The sequence below is a fragment of the Anguilla rostrata genome, chromosome 4, assembly GCF_018555375.3.
Source record: "Anguilla rostrata isolate EN2019 chromosome 4, ASM1855537v3, whole genome shotgun sequence".
Classification (NCBI taxonomy): Eukaryota; Metazoa; Chordata; class Actinopteri; order Anguilliformes; family Anguillidae; genus Anguilla; species Anguilla rostrata.
The window spans coordinates 67,164,667-67,184,623 of record NC_057936.1 but is presented as its reverse complement, the minus strand read 5'-3'; the positions used below and the strand labels follow the sequence as shown (position 1 = coordinate 67,184,623).

Here is a 19,957-nt window from a genome sequence, read left to right as displayed (position 1 = left end):
TGAACGCGTGTACATTTATTACCTATCTGTTCAACATCAGAGTTGGTGTTGGGTGTGTGATTGTAAAAGTTTGACAAACCATGCTGGATGTATCATATAAACTTAATTTATAATACGAGCTGGTGTAAATGACATCCATATTAGTTACCTCATTTTACCAAGTTTGAGAAGTGACATATAAAGTAAAGAAGTTCTGTCTAAACCTACTGGAGTTTATTTCTTTCTACCTGTCGGTTAAGCGCTTGCCAGCACAGTGCCAGTTAACTCAATTACGCTTCTGTTGCAAAGTTTTCTTGCGAACATTTGGGCTTGACTTGCGTGTGGCTCTTGGATGTTTTCTTAATCTCAGTAATATGCCATGATTTGGGCGACTCTTTGGAAGTATGTACCTGGCGTTCCGTCCGGGCGCAGACCCTGACTGAGCTCCATAGCAGGCCGTGGGATTTGTCACGTCCAGACGAGTGCCTTCGCCGTGGGTCCCCCTGCAGAGCAGGCTGCTCTAAACCCTGAGCTTTACTCCCCCAGCGTGCCGAACGATGTAGCTTAAGGTGAAGTGTGTGTGTGAGAGTGTGTGCATGTATGTGTGCGCGTGTGAGTGTGTGTGTGTGTGTGTGTGTGAGTGTGTGTGCATGTATGTGTGCGCGTGTGAGTGTGTGAGAGTGTGTGTGTGCGTGTGTGCATGTATGTGTGCGCGTGTGATTGAGTGTGTGAGAGTGTGTGTGTGTTTGTGAGTGTGTGTGATTGAGTGTGTATGTGTGAGAGTGAGAGTGAGTGTGTGTGTTGGTGCACGTGTGTGTGTGTGTGTGTGTGTGTGTGTGTGTGTGTGTGTGTGTGTGTGTGTGTGCAGAATGTTCATGGAGCTGCACAATGGGGGCTTGTGTTCCCGCTGCTGTTGATAACGCTGCCTCCCGCTTTCTCTGGGTGCTGAAGAATCCGAACAGTATTCTGGCACGGTTGTGGGAGGAAAGCTAATTCAGACGTGGGCCTGTGAACACAAAGGCCTTACAACGCGCTTCTCTAACTGTGCTGCGAGTCCTGGGCTCGCCACGTCTTTTCACTGAAAGGGCAGAGCTTGAGCGATCGCTGATCCGCTTGCTGATGGGATTCAGGGGTGCCAGGACATTGCTGTGCATTTCCGGGTCTGTAAGACGGAGCTTTAAAAGGGCTAGTCTTTGTTTAAACACATGTAAACTGGCTGTATTGTTGAATCTGTAGGTTTGCAAAAAAATTTAAATTAACTGGAGACCCGACAGCAGTGACTGCTGCCCCCCATGCTGTTTAACAGGGGGACAGTGTGACAGTGCCCTTCCAGTGTCTGATGCTGTGATTGGACATGATCATCCCCGCTCTGTGCTGGGATAAGCTAATGGTGGTTTGTGTTGAAGTGTCTGTTGGAGGAACAGAGAGTCTGCAGCCAGATACTGTCTGATGATGGAATACTGTAAATCCCACGGCTGTTTGTGTAACAGTGATTGTGTCCTGTTGCCTCTCTGACCTGTCTATATGTGTTTAATTATAACTCAGCTCTGTGTGTGTATATCCAACTGCTGTGTGTGTGTGTTTTAATCTTGTGAGTGTTTTAATGAAAGGTTATCTAACCCAAAGGGATTAGGACAAGAGTAGGTTAAACCTCTGTCCAGAAACGGTTTAATACAAGGAAGAGGGCACATGTACACACACACTCACACGCACACATGCACACACACACACACATACACATGCGTACCTACCTGCTGCCATGTTGTGTTTGTCCTCTTGGCTCAATTAGTTATTACAATGCAATGTCTGGCCCCCAAGCCATTTTAATCACTTGGTAAACAATGATTAGCTTCTGGGAAATGGTTGTATTCTTCTCCATCACAATGGTGTAATTGCAAAAATGGTAAAGTTTTTCAGTGTTGCTGGGTGGCTCATCCTGCTGGTGGATTGACCTGCATACTGTGCTGTCTCAGAACTAGCGTTCCCATGATTCAGTACTGTGGTTTGAGCTGCAGACTGCTGTCAGGGTTGTGCTGGGAGATGGAGTTTAGAAGCTCATTTGAGTGGTGGCTCACACTCTGTCAGCCTCGGGCTAAACCGAGGCAGGGACGTGCAGTTCCTCTAATCTGATAATCAGGTGTTGTGCGAGTCCTGCTCTTCGTGCATAATGACTCTGTAAGGGGCTGAGGCGCTGCTTCCTGGCTGTGTGTCAGCAGTCATCATGTGCTGCTAATCGAGCACACTGCTAATCGAGCGCCCTGCTAATCGTGCGCCCTGCACGAGCTCCTGCTAATGAGCCCTGTAATCGAGCTCCCTGCTAATCGAGCTCCCTGCTAATCGAGCGCCCTGCTAATCGGGCTCCCTGCTAATCGAGCGCCCTGCTAATCGGGCTCCCTGCTAATCGAGCGCGCTGCTAATCGAGCGCGCTGCTAATCGAGCTTCCTGCTAATCGAGCTCCCTGCTAATCGAGCGAACTGCTAATCGAGCGAGCTGCTAATCGAGCGCGCTGCTAATCGAGCTCCCTGCTAATCGAGCTCCCTGCTAATCGAACGCACTGCTAATCGAGCGCGCTGCTAATCGAGCTCCCTGCTAATCGAGCACGCTGCTAATCGAGCTCCCTGCTAATCGAACGCGCTGCTAATCGAGCTCCCTGCTAATCGAGCTCCCTGCTAATCGAGCTCCCTGCTAATCGAACGCGCTGCTAATCGAGCTCCCTGCTAATCGAGCGAACTGCTAATCGAGCTCCCTGCTAATCGAGCGCGCTGCTAATCGAACGCGCTGCTAATCGAGCGCGCTGCTAATCGAGCGAACTGCTAATCGAGTGCCGCACAGGAAGTGAGCACCGGAGCGCTGATATGAGAGCTGTGATGACGGAGCAGTCTCAGTCGCAGAGTGGAGTACGCCTGGTGCCTAGAAGAGCGCAGCTTCTCATTCAGCATATTCTGATTCCCAAAAGAGACGGCAGACCAACCTGTAGGGTTCAACACTTGTGTTTTTCACACGTTTTCAAAATTAATGTTTTTTTTGCACTTGCCTGGTTGGGCAAGCTGATTAGAAACTTACTGACTGAAACTAATTTTATAACTTTATTTTGTTTATTTTTCTGTGCTAGCAGACAGTCTGCCCTACTTTCATAATTTGCTATTTACGGGAACAGTAGAGAGTGTACTGTGATCCTTTTATAGCAAGTTAATCTTACAGTTACTTACAACTACTAGAAGCATTAACTAGTGGTTTAGAAAGTATTAGATTTAGTTTGGTCATGAACAATGAGTGTTAATTTCATTTTCATACTTCCTTCTTTGTCATTTCATAAGTGGCTCCACCTCTTCCCCTCCAAGGTTAGGGCCAGAGAGGCTGCTTCAGATGCAGCAGGCCGGGGCAAGAGGAAGCCATGCACTGCCCATCCCCACCGGCCTAACTATCCAAGCTACACGCAAGCTGAAATCAAGGCTGCTGCACTGTCCCACAAACTGAAATTACAGTCATTCGGAGAGGACGGGTTGTTGATCTTCGCTGCAGTGATTCAGAGAAGAGTCCCTCAGTCAGTCTCTCTCAGTCAGTCCCTCAGTCAGTCTCTCTCAGTCCCTCAGTCAGTCTCTCTCAGTCCCTCAGTCAGTCTCTCAGTCTCTCCGCCTGTCTCTCAGTCTGTCCCTTATGAGCTCCCCTGGCCCTGGCCTTGGTCTTCCTCCCAGCTGCTCATGCTCTGCTGCCAGGGAGGGCGCTCTCTACCCTGTCTTTATACTTCCTTTCGTCAGCCCTAATCTGTCTTTTTATGTCTTTCTGAACAGTGCTCAGTTCCCTATGAGTAACTGTTTCTATTAAGCAGAGTCTTTAATTCCTTTCAAATGCCATGGATTTTTCTGGAAACGGTCTGTAAGTTTCTGTGGGGATTACAAGGTTAATGGAGTGATTGAAATAGCTGGGCAGCACATCTGTCAGTTTGTTTAAATTCAGTGTGGTAGTCTCAGCCGAGCCCCATATAGTGCAGTCAAGGCACCCTTGTAATTTAGTGGTTCCAAATATGGACAGTTTTCTCCACAGGTTTTTCTGCCGCCCGCGTAGAAAATGTTTTATGTTCAGAGTGCCCGATGGAGGCCGAGAAACGGCATCGGAGCACATTTCCTTAAGAGGTCTAGTCCCCGAGCTTGAACTTGGCGGAAGGGGGTGGGGGGAGGAGGAGGGAGGAGGAGGATGGGGGTCGTCAGGGGTGAGAATCTAGCCTCTGAGTCAAACAGAACATCGGTCGCTCTTGTGGCATTGTCTTTTGGGGAATATTTGCAATGGTTAAAAAAGTTGCGCGAATTTGCGTGGAAGATAGACTGGATGCAGAGAGAGGCGTTATAATAGTAATTCTGTGTCAAGTGTACTTCATTCTGCACTGCAAACAGACACCCTGCTAAACCGTATCTCCAGGCTGCATATAGGTCTCTGTCTTGCCTGAAGATGGCCAGTCCTTGTGGGTAAACCTCGTTATCCGGAGTGTGTTTCTGTGGCCACTTTTCTCTGCAGGCAGTAATGCAGGCTACCCTGTTTTTCCTTTGGGGCCTCAGTGGCAAAGATGTTTGTCAGCTTCTCTGTGAATCCTCTGAGCATTAATTAGCAGCGTAGTGGGGAGGGCAGGTTTGTTGGGTTAGGGTTAGTGGGGAGGGCAGGTTTGTTGGGTTAGGGTTAGTGGGGAGGGCAGGTTTGTTGCGTTAAGGTTAGTGGGGAGGGCAGGTTTGTTGGGTTAGGTTAGGTAGTGGAGGGCAGGTTTGTTGGGTTAGGGTTAGTCGGGAGGGCAGGTTTGTTGGGTTAGGGTTAGTGGGAGGGCAGGTTTGTTGGGTTAGGGTTAGTCGGGGGGGCAGGTTTGTTGGGTCAGGGTTAGTGGGGAGGGCAGGTTTGTTGGGTTAGGGTTAGTCGGGAGGGCAGGTTTGTTGGGTTAGGGTTAGTGGGGAGGGCAGGTTTGTTGGGTTAGGGTTTGTCGGGAGGGCAGGTTTGTTGGGTTCGAGTTAGGGTTAGTCGGGGGGCAGGTTTGTTGGGTCAGGGTTAGTGGGGAGGGCAGGTTTTGGGTTAGGGTTAGGGTTAGTCGGGGGGCAGGTTTGTTGGGTCAGGGTTAGTGGGGAGGGCAGGTTTGTTGGGTTAGTGGGTTAGTCGGGGGGCAGGTTTGTTGGGTAGGGTTATGGGGAGGGCAGGTTTGTTGGGTTGAGGTTAGGGTTAGTCGGGGGGCAGGTTTGTTGGGTTAGGGTTAGTTAGTGGGAGGCAGGTTTGTTGGGTTAGGGTTAGGGTTAGTCGGGGGGGCAGGTTTGTTGGGTCAGGGTTAGTGGGAGGGTTGTGGGTAGGTGAGTTGGGGCAGGTTTGTTGGGTTAGGGTTAGGGTGAGGCAGTTGTGGGTAGAGGTAGGGGGCAGGTTTGTTGGGTCAGGGTTAGTGGGGAGGGCAGGTTTGTTGGGTTAGGGTTAGGTTAGTGGGAGGGCAGGTTTGTTGGGTCAGGTTAGTGGGGAGGGCAGGTTTGTTGGGTTAGGGTTAGTGGGGAGGGCAGGTTTGTTGGGTCAGGGTTAGGTTAGGGGGGGGCAGGTTTGTTGGGTCAGGGTTAGTGGGGAGGGCAGGTTTGTTGGGTTAGGGTTAGGGTTAGTCGGGGGGGCAGGTTTGTTGGGTCAAGGTTAGTGGGGAGGGCAGGTTTGTTGGGTTAGGGTTAGGGTTAGCGGGGAGGGCAGGTTTGTTGCCAGGCCTTTTAAGCCAGCCTGGCCCTAACTGTGCCAACTTTTCCCCGTTTGCTCTTGTGTAGTAGGAAACCTATTTTCAGCCACGCTGGAGTCGTTTTGATAAGTGCAGCGTCCGGAGCATAATTCGGAGTGCAGTCCGCAGTGTCACAGACATTCTCCGCTGTAGCTGACCACACTGCCCGTAGCGTCTCAGTGTGAGTCCTCAGACATGCTGAATGAATAAGAACAGCGGGGCAGTTCCTCAGCCTCTCTGCAGAGGCCTCCTGCCTGCAGTGATAAGTCAAAAAGCCAAAAAGGCACGCTTAGTAAAACGAGACACTTGGGGCTCTTTCCAATCGCTTCTTTTATCCTTCCTTGTCTCCTCAACTGACTCTGAAAAGAACTGAGGTTCGCCATCTTTAAGGACATTTCCCCCCATTGCATGCTGCTAGGAGTGAGGAGCTAGGAGGCTGGAGTGAGGAAACACAAGTGCATCCTTTGTGGAAGTTTTTTTCCGGAACGCGTGGCGTATAAATGGTCGACCTGTGGATCCACCTCTGTTATTGACGTGGCTTTAAACTGACGCTTGACTGAACAAGGACATTCCATTTGCCTAATATATGCTGCCTGGATTCCTCCATCCTAGGGTTGGGTCGGTTTCCGGTTTTGCCGGTCCGGTCCGGTCCGGTGTACGAGCTTTAACCGGTTTGATTTTATGCGAACCGACTGAACCGGCATTTGTCATTATGAGACTTAGCCTACTGGCAAATTAAAAAGTAGCCTACATCAGCAACCTGTGCTGACACCGCTAAATCAAACTTGTATTGCATTAATAATAAACAATATGACAACGTGATTAACATAATATTATGTTTGTTTATAAACGGAGCCACTATAGTGTCTGAGTGGAAAAAAAAAAAAACCTTGACAGGCCGTGCGCAATTTAGTTCCAAGGCCGGCAACAAGGAGATCAAATTTCATTATACGACGGGTTGGCTGAATACTCGATTCTGATTGGTCCAGGGGTAGGCATTATTTCTCAGTAAAGGGACACCTTGGCCTTTTAACAGTTCTAAAATCAGTGTGCTACAAAATCCAGCATTCTAAAGCAGTTTAAACAGCAACTTTCGCTTTTGAATTGTTGTTACATCCCCTCCCGTTTTCCATGTCCAATTTCACAATCACAGATGGCAACGTTGAATCACATTTCTAGTTACTGTTGCTAGCTTTACAAATCGGAATCGTCACTTATTTGGACAGTAGAATAGGCGTTACGCATTTAACTCATGGCTACGGACGCATTTTCATCCGTATGTTTGTGAACAATTGCGTTTATAGTAACCGCTGTTTTGAATACAATTCAATAGTTAGCTAGCTAGTTGGGATAACAAGCATGCCGTGAGACCATTCTGACCTAAAACCAAGAATTTTAATATTGGCTAGGTGACAAGTGACTGCGAACCTATCATAAACCTAGCTGGCATTCAAAACCCGCTTCAGAGGGTCTTAGAAAGATGTTATGTATACCCTGCGCGACCACACCATTTAAAAAGCAAGACGGTGCTAGGGAGATTAATTTGATGGACTTATGGTTTCATGCAGTTTTATTAAATAATGTAATGACAGAAATGACCAAAATTGGTGCTAATTGTATCTTATAAAACGAGAAGGAACTATTTTTTCTTGATAGCATCATTGTTTTCATAGAATTAACGACCAGAGGTTTTTGCTTAACAACAGTGCGAATAGAGCTACCAACCAGAGTTTTTACATAACAACTACCAACCGGAGTTTTGCTTGACAACGGTTTCTCCACATTTTGACTGTCTCTGGTTGGCTGTTGCTCTGCACATTTTGACTGTCTCTGGTTGTTAGTGTGTTAGTATTAGTATGCACAATCCTGCATCTTTGGTGTTGCACATCCGTGGAGTTTTGGTCCAGGATGTACCGTATGAACATTTCTATTCTGTGATTAGTCAGTGGTTTGGTAAACTTTACCCCACCTTTTTCTTCTCACTGCTGTGCTTCTGTACTAGTTTAGCAGTACCAAACACATTTCATCACCATCAAGGTCAGCGTGAACTTTGTTATCCCAAAATGGGGAAATAAAGTTTACCCCGACCCAGATTCATCACCAGTGACGTTAATCTCTAAGCCCAGATCACTGGCTTCTCCTGTGGGGGAACTGAATTGTGAATTGGCTCTAATTTTTCATTTGCCTGATTGCCTGATCAGGCAGGCCCTGCTGAACTCATTCTTTGCCATGAAAGTGAAGTAGTCCCCACAAATTTGACAAATTACTGCTGACCAAAAGAAACATCAGAGCTCATTCCACATTATCAAGAAAGCACCTGGATGATCCCCTTGCTTTTTGGGTTAATGTTCTATGGACAGATGAGTCAAATGTGGAACTTTTTGGATGACATGTGGCTCATTATGTCTGGTGTAATGCAAACAATCCCAGAATTTTAATAAGTGTTAATTTTTCTTAATTAGGTGCTTTTCATGTTTTAGAGCTGGGGTCCCCAGTCTTATCCAGAAAGGGCCAATGTGGGTGCACACACCTGATTCTACTAATCAACCACTGGAGTCATTGCTAAGCACCTTGATTAGTAGAATCAGGATCAGGATTAGAGGGACACTAATGGGAAAGCTAACACTAATGTTCTCTCATTGCAGATCCCTGTACCCAAAGTATCTGAAGTTTAACCCTAACCCTAACCCTGCTGCCACTTCTCTATGGAACTAAGGTAGGTGTGTGTGTGTTGGAAATGTAATTGTTGCTGGGTATTCACAAATATGTCCTTATTCAAGGTAGAGTATATTTCATGTATAAACTGAATTTGTTAGTGAGTGAGTGAGCAAACTCTGTGTGGCCACTTACATGGACAGATGGTGCGTTTGTCAGTGGAAACCCAATCTGCATTGGTGGAGTGTGTTTGTTAGGAGAGAGTGGCCTGGTGTGTTTTGTTTAGTGGATTGTGTTTGTTGGGAGACAGTGGGCTGGTGTGTTTTTGTTTGGTGAACTTTTGGGGGGGGGGGGGGGATCATGAGAAAGCAGTGGAAGTATTTCTTCTTCCAACTGGCGATTGGTCAGCAGCTGGGTCACTGATGGGGCGGGGCAGGTGATGACCTCACGGCAGTGAGAATGAGCAGCAGCAGGGACTCTGAAGGGGGGGAGTTGGGTGGCTAACGGAGGCTCTGTGGATCCTGGGTAACGGGCAGGTTGGGTGCAGGGGGGCGGGGCGCAGGCGGGGCGGAGGGGGCGGAGCCGGCCACTGCTCTTCCTGTTTCTCAGGCGTGTGAGCGTAGCAGCAGAAAGGCGCTATTGTTCCTGCACTTCCTCCCGCACATTCCTCTACTGATAGCATCTGGGCCAGCTCTCTCTTCTATTGTTCTGCCCCACTGGACTGGCCTGGACTCCCCGTGTGACTTCACCCTCTCTCCCTCTCCCATTCTCTCCCTCTCTCCTTCTCTTCCTCCATCACCCTCTCTTTCCCTCTCATTTTCTCCCTTACCCTCTCTCCCTCCATCACCACCTTTCCCTCTCTCCCTCCAACACCCTATCTCTTTCCCTCTCTCCCTCCATCACCGTATCTCTTTCCCTCTCTCTCTCCTTCTCTCACTCTCTCCCTACATCACCCTATCTCTCTCGCTCTCCTTCTCTCCCTCTCTCTTCCTCATCCTGGATGATGCAGGCTCGGGTACTGTAAGACTGAGCATTTTTATAAAGGGTGGTGCAGACTCGGGTACTGTAAGACCTTAAATTGTGCACTCTGTGCTTCCTTCATCTGGCAGTAGGGGGCTGTGTTGGCCCTTCTCTCAGTTTAGCGTGATGAAACTCCGCTCTCCTGGCTGTGTGTCAGGCTGTATGCTAGCGTGCGCTCTCCTGGCTGTGTGTCAGGCTGTATGCTAGCGTGCGCTCTCCTGGCTGTGTGTCAGGCTGTATGCTAGCGTGCGCTCTCCTGGCTGTGTGTCAGGCTGTATGCTAGCGTGCGCTCTCCTGGCTGTGTGTCAGGCTGTATGCTAGCGTGCGCTCTCCTGGCTGTGTGTCAGGCTGTATGCTAGCGTGCGCTCTCCTGGCTGTGTGTCAGGCTGTATGCTAGCGTGCGCTCTCCTGGCTGTGTGTCAGGCTGTATGCTAGCGTGCGCTCTCCTGGCTGTGTGTCAGGCTGTATGCTAGCGTGCGCTCTCCTGGCTGTGTGTCAGGCTGTATGCTAGCGTGCGCTCTCCTGGCTGTGTGTCAGGCTGTATGCTAGCGTGCGCTCTCCTGGCTGTGTGTCAGGCTGTATGCTAGCGTGCGCTCTCCTGGCTGTGTGTCAGGCTGTATGCTAGCGTGCGCTCTCTCTGGGGGCCTCCTCTGTGTGTCAGGCTGTATGCTAGCGTGCGCTCTCCTGGCTGTGTGTCAGGCTGTATGCTAGCGTGCGCTCTCCTGGCTGTGTGTCAGGCTGTATGCTAGCGTGCGCTCTCCTGGCTGTGTGTCAGGCTGTATGCTAGCGTGCGCTCTCCTGGCTGTGTGTCAGGCTGTATGCTAGCGTGCGCTCTCCTGGCTGTGTGTCAGGCTGTATGCTAGCGTGCGCTCTCCTGGCTGTGTGTCAGGCTGTATGCTAGCGTGCGCTCTCCTGGCTGTTGTGTCAGGCTGTATGCTAGCGTGCGCTCTCCTGGCTGTGTGTCAGGCTGTATGCTAGGTGCGCTCTCCTGGCTGTGTGTCAGGCTGTATGCTAGCGTGCGCTCTCCTGGCTGTGTGTCAGGCTGTATGCTAGCGTGCCTCTCCTGGCTGTGTGTCAGGCTGTATGCTAGCGTGCACTCTCCTGGCTGTGTGTCAGGCTGTATGCTAGCGTGCGCTCTCCTGGCTGTGTGTCAGGCTGTATGCTAGCGTGCGCTCTCCTGGCTGTGTGTCAGGCTGTATGCTAGCGTGCGCTCTCCTGGCTGTGTGTCAGGCTGTATGCTAGCGTGCGCTCTCCTGGCTGTGTGTCAGGCTGTATGCTAGCGTCCGCTCTCCTGGCTGTGTGTCAGGCTGTATGCTAGCGTGCGCTCTCCTGGCTGTGTGTCAGGCTGTATGCTAGCGTGCGCTCTCCTGGCTGTGTGTCAGGCTGTATGCTAGCGTGCGCTCTCCTGGCTGTGTGTCAGGCTGTATGCTAATGTGTGCGCTCCACACCAGCGCGTTCAGCCCTCGTGGGATTCAGTCTTGCGTACTGTGACGTCTGAAGTGCTCTGCGTCATTTCCACAAGTCTGCAAGAGCGTGTGTGTGTGTGCGTGTGTGTGTGTGTGTGCGCACTGTGAGGGCTGTGAGGGTATAAAATGCACTAATGAGATGCCTCACTCCTTACTGTGGATGTAACCACTTTATGAAATTTAAATAACAAATAAAATCAGAGTCTGCAAATAAGTATATATTTTGGCTGTATGTGAATAACTTACACATATGACACTTGGAAGGCCTGCTTTGTTTGGTTTTCTGCCATGCTTATACTGTGTGTGCGTGTGCGTGTGCGTGTGCGTGTGCGTGTGCGTGTGCGTGTGCGTGTGCGTGTGCGTGTGCGTGTGCGTGTGCGTGTGCGTGTGTAGGCTCTGTTTTTATTGTGCTTTTAAGTGTGTTAGAATGAGTGCAGCTGTTTTCAGTTGCTGTGGATAAGATCATCTGCTGAATGACTGTAATGTAGTGTGTGTGTACTGTGTGTGCGTGCGTGCTCTGTGTGTGTGTGTGTGTGTGTGTGTGAGTGTGTGATTAGGGTTATCAGTGAGCAGCAGTGCTGTGGGCTGGTGCCACACCCTCCTCCAAACTTCACTCGTTCCCCAGCGGTTCAGATGCCTTTCCACGGTCACTCTGTCGTTCCTTCCCTCCGTTGTGTGGTCCTTCTGTTTGGCAGGCGGAGTGCACTGGGCGTTAGGGTTAGGGTTGGGAGCCCAGGTGTGGCCTGAGGTGCACTTGTGTGGAGCGCTTGTGAGCGTGTGCAGACGGACTCATCTTCAGGAGCGTGTGTGGAGCGCTTGTGAGCGTGTGCAGACGGACTCATGGACTTCCTGAAGAGCCTGTTGCCTGTGGCTGTGTTGGGGGAGGAGGTTTTGGAGACGGGCGAGGCTTTGCGCGATGTGGCCCCTCGGCGGCTGCGGGTCAGGCGTCTCGCTCGGCTGTCCAGGGGACTAGCAATCGACGAGGGTCCCCAGGGGCCCGCCACAGCCCCGACCCTGCCCCCCTGCAAACAGACCCACCTCAAAGGTACTGCTGCTGCTAATCCGCGCTCGGCTCGACTCTGCTGCACTGCTGCTGAACTGCCTGCTAACTTAGCGGCAGTGTGCAGCACTAGCTTAGCGGCAGTGTGCAGCACTAGCATAGCAGCAGTGTGCAGCACTAGCTTAGCGGCAGTGTGCTGTGCAGCGCTAGCTTAGCGGCAGTGTGCTGTGCAGCGCTAGCTTAGCGGCAGTGTGCAGCGCTAGCTTAGCGGCAGTGTGCAGTGCAGCGCTAGCTTAGCGGCAGTGTGTAGTGCAGCACTAGCTTAGCAGCAGTGTGCAGCTCTAGCTTAGCGGCAGTGTGCAGCGCTAGCATTGTGCACAGTTGCGTGCAGCCTAGCTTAGCGCAGTGTAGCGGTTGTTGTCAGCCTGCGTGTGCAGTGCAGGCCCTAAGCATGTGTGCCTGTGCTGCTTTTGTGCTGGTGCATGCCAGCTAAGCAGGTTTTTGGTGCCTGTGCTGCTTTTGTGCCTGCTGAATGAAGCAGTTTTTGTGCCTCTGCTCTGTTTGTGCTGTAAATGAAGCAGTTTTTGTGCCGGTGCTGTGTTTGTGCCTGTGCTGTAAATGAAGCAGGTTTTTGTGCCTGTGCTCTGTTTGTGCCTGTGCTGTAAATGAAGCCGGTTTTTGTGCCTGTGCTCTGTTTGTGCTGTAAATGAAGCCGGTTTTTGTGCCTGTGCTGTGTTTGTGCTGTAAATGAAGCCGGTTTTTGTGCCTGTGCTGTGTTTGTGCTGTAAATTAAGCAGGTTTGTGTGCCTGTGCTGTGTTTGTGCTGTAAATGAAGCAGGTTTTTGTGCCTGTGCTGTGTTTGTGCTGTAAATGAAGCCGGTTTTTGTGCCTGTGCTGTGTTTGTGCTGTAAATGAAGCAGGTTTGTATGCCTGTGCTGTGTTTGTGCTGTAAATGAAGCAGGTTTTTGTGCCTGTGCTGTGTTTGTGCTGTAAATGAAGCAGGTTTTTGTGCCTGTGATGTGTTTGTGCTGTAAATGAAGCAGGTTTTTTGTGCTGTGGTCAGAGGTGATGTCATTGTGACTGCAGCGTAGAGGCTGGGGACAGTGCTGCCTTTGTGGACCAGCTGCTGGTGACCTAGCAGAAGCGCTCTCGCTTTGCATAACTCATGCTGCAAGTGACGGTCATGTGACTGAGAGGGTGGAGTCTGCTTTGCACATGACTGCACCAGCACACATTCAACATGTTTGTACACACAGGCCGTTTCTGTTTCTCTCTCTCTCTCCCACACACACACACACACACACACATTCATGTTGGGTTAGGCTTATGATCCAGGCAGCATCACTGTGTGTTAGTCCCCACTGTACAGCCCCCAGATAAACAAATGATGATGAGGAGGGTGATGTCATCAGCACCGGCTTTGAAAGAGTGCAGTGATGGGCTTGACATGCGCGCGCGCGCGTGTGTGTGTGTGTGTGCACGAGAGAGAAACTGCAAGTGTGTATGTACAGACATGGAGTGTGTGCTTGTTTTATTAGATGGTATGCTTATTTTTTGAAAATAATTTTAATTATTTTGCTGATGATATTTGGTGCTGATACATCCCTTTTGCTGGCATCATGTATCAGATGGTCATGTGATCAGCTCAGATGGGGAAGTAGGGTCACAAACCTTTTATACTTCTCGTCCTGATTGGGCCTTATACTGGCAATTCCTTCCACTTCCCAACCGGTGTCCCACACCAGCGTCCAGTTTTTCCTCTTGGGTTTGTAGGTCAGCTGTGGCTGCGGCTGGGCTAGCGTTAGCCATCACAGTTGCTGATAGTCTGATGTAAGCTGTGCTCTGTGAGTGAGGGGTTGGGGTGGAGGGAGACTCTTTATCATAAGGGCAAAGCTGCCTTTCGGTGCCTTGTCAATGTCGAGGTTTTCAGTGGCTGTTCGTCTGTGACGACTTTGCGTCTCCTGACAAAGCCTCTTGTAAATAAATCCCTTTATTGGCATGGTCTTCATTTTGTGGAGGCCGTGCTGATATCGTGACGGTTTGGAGGCTGTGCTGATAGCGGTTTGGAGGCCGTGCTGATAGCGGTTTGGAGGCCGTGCTGATAGCGGTTTGGAGGCCGTGCTGATAGCGGTTTGGAGGCCGTGCTGATAGCGGTTTGGAGGCTGTGCTGATATCGCGGCGGTTTGGAGGCTGTGCTGATATCGCGGCGGTTTGGAGGCCGTGCTGATAGCGGTTTGGAGGCTGTGCTGATAGCGGTTTGGAGGCTGTGCTGATAGCGGTTTGGAGGCCGTGCTGATAGCGGTTTGGAGGCTGTGCTGATAGCGGTTTGGAGGCTGTGCTGATATCGTGGCGGTTTGGAGGCTGTGCTGATAGCGTTTTGGAGGTTGTGCTGATAGCGGTTTGGAGGCCGTGCTTGATGCGGTTTTGGAGGCTGTGCTGATAGCGGTTTGGAGGCTGTGCTGATATCGTGGCGGTTTGGAGGCCGTGCTGATAGCGGTTTGGAGGTTGTGCTGATAGCGGTTTGGAGGCCGTGCTGATAGCGGTTTGGAGGCTGTGCTGATAGCGGTTTGGAGGCCGTGCTGATATCGTGGCGGTTTGGAGGCCGTGCTGATATCGTGGCGGTTTGGAGGCTGTGCTGATAGCGTTTTGGAGGCCGTGCTGATAGCGGTTTGGAGGCCGTGCTGATAGCGGTTCGGAGGCTGTGCTGATATCGTGGCGGTTTGGAGGCCGTGCTGATATCGCGGCGGTTTGGAGGCTGTGCTGATATCGTGGCGGTTTGGAGGCTGAGCTGATATTGCAGCGGTTTGGAGGCCGTGCTGATATCACGGCGGTTTGGAGGCCGTGCTGATAGCGGTTTGGAAGCCGTGCCATGCATACCGTCCCCTGTAGGGAACTCTTGGTGCTCATGTGACCAGCGTATCTGACATGCATTAGCATGTCGTTAGTGTTGCATTGTCTCTGCCTGGCTCTGCAGGCTGGTAGAGGGGGTGGTAGAGGGGCTGCAGGCTGGTAGAGGGGGTGGTAGAGGGGCTGCAGGCTGGTAGAGGGGGTGGTAGAGGGGCTGCAGGCTGGTAGATGGGATGGTAAAGGGGCTGAGGGCTGGTAGATGGGATGGTAAAGGGGCTGAGGGATGGTAGAGGTGGTGGCAGTAAAGAGGGTTTCTGCAGCAGCACTGATCAGCCTGTTTACAGTTTGCTGCAGGGCACCACTGCTCTTGCCGCGTGTTGATGACATCATCACCCCTCCCCTCCCATTGTGACACAAACGATCTGCGAGGCTCTGTTTTTATTGTGCTTTTAAGTGTGTTACAATGAGTGCAGCTGTTTTCAGTTGCTGTGGATAAGATCATCTGCTGAATGACTGTAATGTAGTGTGTGTGTGTGTGTGTGTGTGTGTGTGTGTGTGTTTGATAGATTCTGAAAGAAAAGTGTATCCAGTGCCAGCACTTTCTCATCGCTGAGGGAGGGGGAGGGGAGAGTCAGTCATAAGTGAGGAAGTGAGTGAGCCAATGAGAGAGGGAGAATGGGTAAAGAGGGGAAGGGGGGATAGATAGAGAGAGAGAGAGAGAGAGAGAGGAGCATGCGGTAGGACTGAGGGAAGCTGTCAGGACTGCAAACCCAGCTGCAGCAGCACACAGCTCTTCTGCTGAGGACCAGTGCACACCTCTTCTTCCTCTCCATAGCACCGGGTGCTTTCTCCAGGGCGTGTGTGTGCGTGCGTGTCTGTGCGTGTGTGTGCGTGCGTGTCTGTGCGCACTTTCTGGCATGTGTCACTGCCTGCTCTGGGCTAGCCTGCACCAGAAGAGCCGTGTGAGCGCATGAGGAGGAGAAAAGAGGGGAGGACAGGACAGGACGGGACAGGACAGGACAGGAGAGGAGAGGAGGGTGTATGCTGGATTAGCAGTGTAGGATTCTGCTCTGATTCTGGTGCCTTGTTTTACCTTCACTCCTTGGACGCAACATGCTGAGTCTTCAGGATTCTGTGTTCTTTGAGATCAGCATTAAATCTCTGCTCAAGTCCTGGAGCAGCAGCTGTGAGTACCTGAGAATGGCTCTATGTGTGTGTGTGTGTGTGTGTGTGTACTGATACTCTGTAGGTACAGTACTGATACTCTATAGGTGCAGTACTGGTACTGTATAGGTGCAGTACTGATACTCTGTAGGTATAGTACTGATACTCTATAGGTGCAATACTGATACTGTATAGGTGCAGTACTGATACTCTGTAGGTACAGTACTGATACTCTATAAGTGCAGTAATGATACTCTGTAGGTATAGTACTGATACTCTATAGGTGCAGTAATGATACTCTGTAGGTATAGTACTGATACTCTATAGGTTCAGTACTGATACTGTATAGGTGCAGTAATGATACTCTGTAGGTATAGTACTGATACTGTATAGGTGCACTAATGATACTCTGTAGGTGCAGTACTGATACTCTGTAGGTACAGTATGCATACTCTAGAGGTGCAGTAATGATACTCTATAGGTGCAGTAATGATACTCTGTAGGTATAGTACTGATACTCTATAGGTGCAGTAATGATACTCTGTAGGTATAGTACTGATACTCTATAGGTTCAGTACTGATACTGTATAGGTGCAGTAATGATACTCTGTAGGTATAGTACTGATACTGTATAGGTGCACTAATGATACTCTGTAGGTGCAGTACTGATACTCTGTAGGTACAGTATTCATACTCTATAGGTGCAGTAATGATACTCTATAGGTGCAGTAATGATACTCTGTAGGTACAGTACTGATACTGTATAGGTGCAGTACTGATACTCTGTAGGTGCAGTAATGATACTCTGTAGGTACAATACTGATACTCTAGGTGCAGTAATGATACTCTGTAGGTATAGTACTGATACTCTATAGGTGCAGTAATGATACTCTGTATGTACAGTACTGATACTCTATAGGTGCAGTAATGATACTCTGTAGGTACAGTACTGATACTCTATAGGTGCAGTAATGATACTCTGTATGTACAGTACTGATACTCTATAGGTGCAGTACTGATACGGTATAGGTGCAGTACTGATACTCTGTAGGTACAGTACTCATACTCTATAGGTGCAGTAATGATACTCTGTATGTACAGTACTGATACTCTATAGGTGCAGTACTGATACGGTATAGGTGCAGTACTGATACTCTATAGGTGCAGTAATGATACTCTGTATGTACAGTACTGATACTCTATAGGTGCAGTACTAATACTGTATATGTGCAGTACAGTACTGATACTCTATAGGTGCAGTAATGATACACTATAGGTGCAGTAATGATACTGTACACAGTACTCTTGTGCTCAGTATGGCCTCAGTATGACTGCCTCACAAACGCCCCACTCACAGTGCAAGGTCAGGAAGCAGAGATGGAGAGATGGGGGAGGGAAGGAGGAAGGACGGATGTACGAGCCGTACTCGTAACCTGAGAATAGCCAGAGCCATGGGGCCATATCTGTGGCTCACGGTCTCTCTCTCTCTCTCTCTCTCTAACACACAAACACACACACACACACTCTTGTTCATCTGTGTCTTCTGCACATCCTCCATTGATCGCTCTATATTTGTCCCATTAGTGTGGTTTCTGTGTTTCTGAATGTCTGTGAAAGATCATCCCAGCACACAGCTGAATCATCTTGGGAAAAATAATACCCAGTACACCGGTGCACTGCTGTGTGTTAAAGATTGTGCAGGTAAAGGGTTATTGTTGGGGACTGAGTTGAAGGGTTGGTGTTAGGGACTGAGAAAGGGTTGGTGTTGGGAAGTGCAGGTAAAGGGTTAGTGTTGGGGAGTGCAGGTAAAGGGTTGGTGTTGGGGAGTGCAGGTAGAGCGTTGGTGTTGGGGACTGAGGTAAAGGGTTAGTGTTGGGGAGTGCAGGTAAAGGGTTGGTGTTGGGGAGTGCAGGTAGAGGGTTATTGTTGGGGAGTGCAGGTAAAGGGTTGGTGTTGGGGAGTGCAGGTAGAGGGTTGGTGTTGGGGACTGAGGTAAAGGGTTGGTGTTGGGGAGTGCAGGTAGAGGGTTGGTGTTGGGGAGTGCAGGTAGAGGGTTGGTGTTAGGGACTGAGGTAAAGGGTTAGTGTTGGGGAGTGCAGGTAAAGGGTTATTGTTGGGGAGTGCAGGTAGAGGGTTGGTGTTGGGGACTGAGGTAAAGGGTTGGTGTTGGGAAGTGCAGGTAAAGGGTTAGTGTTGGGGAGTGCAGGTAAAGGGTTGGTGTTGGGGAGTGCAGGTAGAGGGTTGGTGTTGGGGACTGAGGTAAAGGGTTGGTGTTGGGAAGTGCAGGTAAAGGGTTAGTGTTGGGGAGTGCAGGTAGAGGGTTGGTGTTGGGGAGTGCAGGTAGAGGGTTGGTGTTGGGGAGTGCAGGTAGAGGGTTGGTGTTGGGGACTGAGATAAAGGGTTAGTGTTGGGGAGTGCAGGGAAAGGATTGGTGTTGGGAAGTGCAGGTAAAGGGTTAGTGTTGGGGAGTGCAGGTAAAGGGTTAGTGTTGGGGAGTGCAGGTAGAGGGTTGGTGTTGGGGACTGAGATAAAGGGTTGGTGTTGGGGAGTGCAGGTAAAGGGATAGTGTTGGGGACTGAGGTAAAGGGTTAGTGTTGGGGAGTGCAGGTAGAGCGTTGGTGTTGAGGAGTGCAGGTAAATGGTTGGTGTTGGGGACTGAGGTAAAGGGATAGTGTTGGGGACTGAGGTAAAGGGATAATGTTGGGGAGTGCAAGTAGAGGGTTGGTGTTGGGGGGTGCAGGTAGAGCGTTGGTGTTGAGGACTGAGGTAAAGGGTTGGTGTTGGGGAGTGCAGGGAAAGGATTGGTGTTTGTCGAGTGCAGGTAAAGGGTTGGTGTTGGGGAGTGCAGGTAAAGGGATAGTGTTGGGGACTGAGGTAAAGGGTTGGTGTTGGGGAGTGCAGGGAAAGGGTTGGTGTTGGGGAGTGCAGGTAGAGCGTTGGTGTTGGGGACTGAGGTAAAGGGTTAGTGTTGGGGAGGGCAGGTAAAGGGTTGGTTTTGGGGACTGAGGTAAAGGGTTAGTGTTGGGGAGGGCAGGTAAAGGGTTGGTGTTGGGGAGTGCAGGTAAAGGGTTAGTGTTGGGGAGGGCAGGTAGATGGTTGGTGTTGGGGACTGAGGTAAAGGGTTAGTGTTGGGGACTGAGGTAAAGGGTTGGTGTTGGGAAGTGCAGGTAAAGGGTTAGTGTTGGGGAGTGCAGGTAAAGGGTTGGTGTTGGGGAGTGCAGGTAGAGGGTTGGTGTTGGGGGACTGAGGTAAAGGGTTGGTGTTGGGAAGTGCAGGTAAAGGGTTAGTGTTGGGGAGTGCAGGTAGAGGGTTAGTGTTGGGGAGTGCAGGTAGAGGGTTGGTGTTGGGGAGTGCAGGTAGAGGGTTGGTGTTGGGGACTGAGATAAAGGGTTGGTGTTGGGAAGTGCAGGTAAAGGATTGGTGTTGGGAAGTGCAGGTAAAGGGTTAGTGTTGGGGAGTGCAGGTAAAGGGTTAGTGTTGGGGAGTGCAGGTAGAGGGTTGGTGTTGGGGAGTGCAGGTAGAGGGTTGGTGTTGGGGACTGAGATAAAGGGTTAGTGTTGGGGAGTGCAGGTAAAGGGTTAGTGTTGGGGAGTGCAGGTAGAGGGTTGGTGTTGGGGACTGAGATAAAGGGTTGGTGTTGGGGAGTGCAGGTAAAGGGATAGTGTTGGGGACTGAGGTAAAGGGTTAGTGTTGGGGAGTGCAGGTAGAGCGTTGGTGTTGAGGAGTGCAGGTAAAGGGTTAGTGTTGGGGACTGAGGTAAAGGGATAGTGTTGGGGACTGAGGTAAAGGGATAATGTTGGGGAGTGCAAGTAGAGCGTTGGTGTTGGGGAGTGCAGGTAGAGCGTTGGTGTTGAGGACTGAGGTAAAGGGTTGGTGTTGGGGAGTGCAGGGAAAGGATTGGTGTTTGTCGAGTGCAGGTAAAGGGTTGGTGTTGGGGAGTGCAGGTAAAGGGATAGTGTTGGGGACTGAGGTAAAGGGTTGGTGTTGGGGAGTGCAGGGAAAGGGTTGGTGTTGGGGAGTGCAGGTAAAGGGTTGGTGTTGGGGAGGGCAGGTAAAGGGTTAGTGTTGGGGACTGAGGTAAAGGATTGGTGTTGGGGAGTGCAGGTAAAG

At 50.4% G+C, this 19,957-nt stretch overlaps 1 protein-coding gene across 1 annotated transcript in view; it reads left to right on the top strand.

Moving 5' to 3' along the window:
* Positions 1-11,440: 11,440 nt before the first annotated feature.
* Positions 11,441-19,957, top strand: part of fryl (furry homolog, like) — a 69,720-nt gene continuing 61,203 nt past the window's right edge. Inside the window, exon 1 of the mRNA XM_064334162.1 lies at positions 11,441-11,881. Coding sequence (XP_064190232.1) covers positions 11,677-11,881 — 205 coding nt within the window. The 5' untranslated portion in view covers positions 11,441-11,676. The remainder of the gene's footprint in view (positions 11,882-19,957) is intronic.